The following is a 7,570-nucleotide window of genomic DNA, read 5'->3' as shown; positions in this document are numbered from 1 at the left end:
TTCGCTCGCATTTGCATTAATTTGCAACTATACTAGGCACATAAAGAAACTGTGCATACAAAAATTTAAATTTCTAAATTTATCAAACCTGTGTAGACACATAAGGATTTAAACTCAGAGATTAGTGACATGTATCCAACATGCATGCACGTGCCACGTCCCGTACGTCAGTTGGTTCGTCCTTGAGACGTGCAATACGTTGTTGTACATGCATTCCGGGAAAGAGAAACAGAGCAAATGAATGCCACACAATACTGTCACTTTGGAAAGCTCAACTCCTGCCCTTGCAATCGTTCAAAAAATTAAACAGCTACTGAAACGCATAGCATGCCAAGGCTGACGGTTAAAACTATGAACAGTCAACTCCTGGACAGTAAAATCACAACGCAATGGACAGTTTGTTTGCTACATGAGAGCAACTCCATATAAAATGTACAGTTTGATTCTTCGACGATAACTGAAAATATACTGACACATTAAAGCCTAAACTGCAAATGAAGACCTAAATTCACTATATCTAAGAATTGACAGCAAAAAATGTGTGTCTGCTGATGAGGATGTCATATTTCGTGTTGAAACGATCATTTTCTGCGATCTTGTTTCAATACTAAAGAGGGTGCCCTTGATTAACGCGCGATTGCATTAAATATAGAGGGTGTCAAGCAATTACAGAAAGATCTGTAACTTTCTAGATCCTTCTGCCAAATGGCAAAACCTGATATACTTGCAAAATAATGAAAATGCGGGAAAAATCCTACTTTCACTCTTGCGCCACGTGTCCTTCTTTCACTGTCCAGCGAGGAAAAGGAGTTGCTTTTGGGGCAACTCCACATTCAGTGTGGACAGCACTTCCACCCTGTGTACAATCACTGTGAGGAACGATTTTAAACACCATTACAAATCCAAAAGCAGCATTGCTAGCTTATCTTCTTTCTTCCTCTCCCACCCTGACGGTCAGGGGCATATTTAAGAAAGGTACCCAACTCTTTCTTAAAACTTGTTTCAGTTGCATTTTCATCCTGAGATAGGACACATTCTGAATATAAAATATGTATTAAATTGTATATGGAAGATATATGTTGTCTTAAATGATTCAAGTATTTGTTAAATCAATCACTTGAAATTTTCATTTCGCTGCTGCAACTACAGGATCCATACAATATATGAAGGAAGTATTTTTATAGTGTAAACAATTTATATTTTTAACTAAAGGAATAGAAGTCTTCTTAAACATTAAAAATTCTCAACTGCAAACTGATTATTCAATCAAATTTGTATTGATGACTATTGAAGACTTAAAACTTTACTTTTATATATATGGTCGAATCCAATGAAAAGTGTACACAGCTGGGTACAAGGGGTCCAAAATAGAATTGCTTGCACCTTGTAATTCTTTTTACCAATGTAAAGTCACCATATTAGCCTCTTATGAAAATCAGTTGCCATCACTAATCTCTAAAAGTGATAAGTTGGTGGATCTATGAAGTTGAAGGCTAATTTTCTGAATTACCTACAAATACCAACATCATACCTTGTATATCCTGTGATTTGATGGATTGTATGTTGCCCAACATCCAAATTCACTGTTGTTCTGCATGCACAATATGTTAATGACTGTAGGACTGACTGACTGCCTGAGTTTTGGTTTTACGCCGCTTTTAGCAATATTCCAGCAATATCACGGCGGGGGACACCAGAAAATGACTATAGGAAGTCTGAAGCCATATCATGGTTTCTTTCATGTTTAATAACCTCAAGCTTTACGAAAATAAAACCATTTTGGTCCCTTTGTTTGATGTAAGTGAGATAACATCACTCAGTGTTCTTTTCACAAACAAATAAGTAGTACATATCTATCTTATTCATCTGAGAGACAACAGGTGGAACTTTCGGTAAGTACAACAAATTTGAAAATGCATCAAAAACTAAATTTTCGGTGGAAGATAAGTACAATGTACTTGTAGGTAACAAATATCACATAATTCCTTGTATTTCATAAATGTTTATATATGTCAAACTAAATCATAGCTGTTTTATTAAAGCATCGAACAGTTTGGAAATTGTTTATCTAAGTGCATAGGTCGTCATATGGGCGAAATATTCTCAAGCACGACGTTAAACCCAATTTCACCTCACCTAAGTGCATAGGACATGTGAATAAAGATTGTTTACAACCGGTTTAAGGCTTACTCTTTGTTTTGTCTCAGTGTATGTCAGATAGTAACAATGTCATTTTAACTGATGGAAATATACTTCTCATCAAAAGTTTATACTCACTAGAATGTATTTGAGTACATATATATATATAGAGAGAGAGAGTTTGAAAACCAACTGCAAACCTTATGCAGATGAATTGCACGAGGATCATGCAACAAATTGCTGAAAAGCATGTACAAATATCTTACACGTGAACAGCTGCATTTGGTGTAAAGTTTTATTCAGAATTCGCCAATTCGCACTGATTTTTATCATTTATTGAACTTGTGACAATAATGTTTTGAACGTTACAAATTTGTTTTACAATACATCAGTTCATGTGTAAACAGTTCCTTTAAACAGTATGGAATATTTTGCAAAATTTAGTTTAAAACAGTCGCCTGAAGTAAGTGGCTATATTTACACTAGTGAGTCTAAACTTTTAGAAGTACGGAAATTGAAATAAAATCTATACACCTGAAATTTTATTTACCTAATGTTTTAACTGACATTTGTATTCAAAGAAAGCACATCACAAATAATTAAAACTCTTGAACTATTACTGTATACCATATACAGGTAAACATGTCACTAAAACATAAAACAATCAATTCATTATGCGTCTAACTGAACCATAACTCTGCTTTAATTACCCATGTTTTGCAATGACAATTGCTATAAGATAGACATTTACAGAAAGTTTCAACTACAAAAACAAATACCTACGAATAAGACATACCTTTGACAAATCTAATTACTAAACCCATGCAACTAACTTCCACTACAGACTCGATTATCCTATGTTCGCAAGTGCATCGGTGACAGCCCTGACCAAGACTTACAGCCCTGAACAAAACTTGCAACCTCAAACACACTGACTGATGTTACCTACAAATACGGAATGTTACCAACAAATCAACATGTTACCAACTAACCAACCGTTGATCGCGTGACATCATGCAATTTTTAGCTTTTATCACCAAGATGAACTTGTTTTCTGACATTTCACAATCAAAAAGAGTTCATTATATCATTATAATAAAGTCTGAACCACGAACTGCAGTGCATCCTTGAATAGAATTTTTTTTATTGAACGCTCAGTTATGTAGCCATTTGAAATTCCAAGGAACCATTTTTAATAGGCAGTACTGCGTACCTGATCAGTTTACTTATGATCTGCAATAATTGTCTTCAGTATAAATTACGTTATAGTAGCGTATTGTGTTCTCAATTTCACTTTTTTAACAACGAATACATGTTACGTACAAATACCATGAGCCACAACCGGGGAAATCCCAGAGCGACACTATGTCTTACCAATTTGAGCCCCCATGTCAGTTCCACTTGCAGTCTGAGGTTTTTTGTTACAATAATAAGACTTAAAACTTCTAAATGGAACACATGTCACGTGTTTTCATTCCACCGCTCTAACTGAATGTGATCAGTTGTTGGTACTTGTAGGTAACATTTGGGAGTTAAAATTTACCCACGAATACAGGTTATTTTGTGTGATATCCTCGTAAAAACGGCACAGAAAATGTACAGATGTAACCCACGTATATATTGTGGCCCTTTGCACTTGAACTTAGGATATCATTCACAAATGTGTTCATCTGTGGAAACAGCAGCATATTAAATGGTATTTGTAGGTAACATGATTTTTTTAACCAAATTAGACTTTGACTTTCTAACATTTTTTTAGATTATTACTGTTAAGAAATATTACGTAACGTCATTGCATTTGAGTACTTTACATATTAATGCTGTAGAAAGTAATACAAACATAACCTTGTGTTGAATTTACATAAATTGACAGAGTCATTGAAAACTGTATTAGTAGGTAACGCAAAAGATACCACTTGAAAACAAATTACCAAAATTACGAATTAAGCCCTAGACAAAATCATTTCAGGGCATTTATTCATGAAATATTTGGCAATCAGATATATAAACTTCTGTTCATTCAGTTTGACTAGTATTTAACACGTTTTCAACAAAACATTTGCAAAATATAAGTCAAAATGAATGAAAATGACCTGTTTTTGTCTCCCATAAGCTTAATTTTTAATAAAAAATAGTCATGTTATATATGGCCCAAATCGTCTCAGGTGTGCCGACGTGATGGGCACCCCGAAATAAGTGAAGATAGTAATGCTAAATTGTGATGTGCCTAAACATGCTGTGTACACTATTCGTTGGAATCAGCCATATATATTTGCTATGGTCATGATGAAAATGGTGACGAAAAGCACTTAAATTAACTTACCAGAGACAACAGTAAACAACCTCGTGTTCTTGAAAGAAACCTTGCCATTGCGTCCATCAACATTCATAACCGACATTAATTTGTTCGACATTGTCCTGCAAAATAATGGAAGTTTGTTGATATTCTGTCAGATTTAGTTATATTTAGAGATTGCTAGAAATTATTATTTAAAAATGAATAGGTGTTCTCCTGATGTAGCAATATTTGTAAAGGAGTCATAAATAAATTGTAACAAAGCCATACTTTACATTAAAGGATGACAAAACAAAATGGGTGGTAATTAAAGTGCATTATCATCTGTCTCTTAAACTTTCTGAAGGAGATAATAAGTAAACAACCGAAATGTTAAAAACTTGTTACCTTAGCATTGCTCTCTTCATATGATCTACAAAATTGGTCCCGCCCAATTTTTGAAGATGAGATTTCTGCAAATTCCATTAAAGAAAAATTTTACTTTTCATATTTAAAACTTCCTTTAAAAATTCCTTCTAAATTATCTGTAACATTTCAACCATTAAGAGGGATATACATCATCACATCCCTTCCAAATCAGTGTAAGAATTAAAGTCTGTGGTTTGTTTATCATCCCATGAAGGAATCATTAGTGAAGTTATATATTTTATCAATAAATAAAAGTTCTTGGGGGTTTACATAACAAACATCTTAATCTTTATTTACAGATTTATTATAATCCAAATGAAACAAAAAAATGAATAAGTCATCAAACATTTAGTAGTGGAATGCATAAATGCTTTTGCCAAAATGAGAGAGAATAGTAAAACACAAAAATATACCAAAAGATTCTGTTCTTCCGGATCTGCCAACTTTTCTTCCAACTCCATGAATTCCTCCATTGTATCGGCAGGCCTTATTTGGTAATTGTCATTGGAAGTCTGTTGAATGGACACCTTTTTCACATGGGACCTTATTTCCAAAAGTAATTGGAGTACTCTCTTTTGAAATCCTGAAGCAAAATAATAAGGATCCTGATATGATCAATCACATTTATACCCACTTCCTTTTTTCCACTTATGTACAGGAACATTACATGTAGTCAATGCGTGAGGTTCTTAGGTACAATTTTGCTGATATACAAGTATACAATACAAATCTATGATATTTCTACAGGAAAAAGTCCCATTAGATAGCACCATAGCTTCAATAGTGTGTGTGTGTGTGTGTGTGCACGTGCATGTGCATGTGAGTGCACGTGAGTAGATGTGTGTGGAGGGAGGAAGGGATCTGCATTAACTTCATTATTATTTTTTCCTTTAAAACCAAGTAAAACATTCCGTTTTGTGAAAAGTAACTGAATATTCAAGTCAGTTAAGAGCCATGACTGGAGTTTTTTCCAGATATCTTGAACAGTTTCACAGTCCCAAAATAGATGGGTAATTGATTCAATGTTATATTTACAGAAACTACAAATGGGAGAGTCTATATACTTGATCTTAAACAAAAACTGTTTTGTATGTAGAATGTTATGGATAATTCTGTATTGTAACCATCTTAGATCAGCGCTATAGGTGCCCTTCCATGGGGTAATATTACATACTTCACAGTCCTTTGGTAGATTTAGATTAAAGCTATCCCAGTTGTTTTTTATTACAGTGTTCAGTTATAAATTGAGAGCATAGGAGTGTTTCATAGAAATATGGGCTACCCTTTTCACTGAATTTTAGTTTTGAGGGTCGGTTTAATGTTTAGAGTTGTAAAATATGAAATATTTACCTTTAACATGCATGTAATAATTGCTTGTTTGAACTCCTTCAAAGGTCAGGAAATTAGTTCTGAGTTTATATAGATCTATAAAGATATCAAAGGATAGAAAATTCCCTTCTGCTGTTAACATGTCAGATACAAACACAACTCCCTTGTTATACCAATATTTATACAGAATAGGTTTGTTATCTACCAATATGTGATTGTTACACCACATAGACTGTGACTGGATTTCAAATTCACTTGTACTAGTATCTTTTTGCTTAGATGTGAACCAAGCCCAAGGAAGTAATACATGCTTCCAAAACTGATTAGTTAAGGTTCCAGGTTAATGTATTTACTATCTGCAGAGGTAAATTTCAAATGTTAAGATAACCCCACCTATTTGATTTATAAAAAACAATATTCTTACCTATCCAAGCTTTTGGGCAGCAATTGTCTCTTTGATTTTTAGTACCTTTAATCCACCATGTTCAAGGAAACATATAATAATGTCCCTTTTGTCTGGATTTCCTTCCCAAATAAATGTTAAACATAGCTTTGGAAGTTTATCTAAAACATGATCTGGATGATTTGGGAGTGCAGCAAATAGGTGATTTAATTCAGGAAACATGAGTGATTTCAAAACTGTGTTTCTTCCAAAGGGAGTGAGCATTTGTGCTGACCAGGTGGTCATCTCTTTCGTAATTTGAGTCAATCTATCAGAACAATTTTTTTCAACCATACTATCTAAATCTATCCCAAAATGAATACCTAAAAGGGTATATTCAGTGCGAGACCAGACTTTGCATAACTTAATCTTGATCTTGTGTCTTCCAACAATAAAGACCTTTTGGTCTTCATTAGTGATATGTGAAAGAAGAGGCTTAATTCTGTTGCCAATGGCTGCAGCAGCAGTCTTGCAAAAACATTAAGAAACAAGATGGGTCACCTCACCAGTTCTTTAAAAACCTTTTAGGCTTATTTCCTTTTGGAATACATGTTATAAGTCACTGTTTCTGGAAGACAGACAAATTTCAAGTTTGAAATGCAAAATTCAGAGGTTTAACCATAAATTTGCCAAGAACATTCAAAACCTTTTTTTAAATTCTGTTGCAAAACTGCACTTTCATCACTTTCAAACTTCTCCTCTTATTAAACCACCTCAATACTAGTTGTTTGTTCATTACTTAGTTTTGGTAGGGTAATATCTTTTAAAAGTTCATCAAGATCTATAGGACTTACATCTTGTGTATGTAGTTTTTCATTAAAATATTTCACCTCTTTTTAGTATCAAAGTCATTTAGGACTCTTCCATCAAATTTGACTAATTCTTCAAAGGATTTATTTAAGAAATTTCTGGATTCAAGTTTCCCTTTAGTTTTCCTTCCATTGATGTCGTCTAAA

At 33.7% G+C, this 7,570-nt stretch overlaps 1 protein-coding gene across 1 annotated transcript; it reads right to left on the bottom strand.

Moving 5' to 3' along the window:
* Positions 1-299: 299 nt before the first annotated feature.
* LOC124285645 lies at positions 300-5,422 on the bottom strand. Its single transcript, XM_046721909.1, has 4 exons — positions 5,257-5,422; positions 4,823-4,887; positions 4,463-4,557; positions 300-1,036 (listed from the first exon to the last, which is right to left on the bottom strand). Exons 1-4 carry the CDS (start codon positions 5,314-5,316, stop codon positions 918-920), a joined length of 339 nt encoding a protein of 112 aa, XP_046577865.1. The 5' UTR covers positions 5,317-5,422; the 3' UTR covers positions 300-917.
* Between the last annotated feature and the right edge of the window lie 2,148 nt (positions 5,423-7,570).

The sequence above is a fragment of the Haliotis rubra genome, unplaced genomic scaffold (assembly GCF_003918875.1).
Source record: "Haliotis rubra isolate DU_JTF1 unplaced genomic scaffold, ASM391887v1 Scf11, whole genome shotgun sequence".
Lineage (NCBI taxonomy): Eukaryota > Metazoa > Mollusca > Gastropoda > Lepetellida > Haliotidae > Haliotis > Haliotis rubra.
The sequence above is the reverse complement of the archived record's forward strand: the minus strand, read 5'-3'. Positions and strand labels throughout refer to the sequence as shown.

Excerpts from the sequence above, each read along its gene's own strand:
- LOC124285645 (XM_046721909.1), bottom strand. The coding sequence starts at position 5,316 with ATGGAGGAATTCATGGAGTTGGAAGAAAAGTTGGCAGATCCGGAAGAA. Across the intron at positions 4,558-4,822 it reads ATGAAGAGAGCAATGCTAAG|GACAATGTCGAACAAATTAA; the intron begins GTAACAAGTTTT and ends ATTATTTTGCAG. Across the intron at positions 1,037-4,462 it reads GTTGTTTACTGTTGTCTCTG|AATGTGTCCTATCTCAGGAT; the intron begins GTAAGTTAATTT and ends TTTTATATTCAG.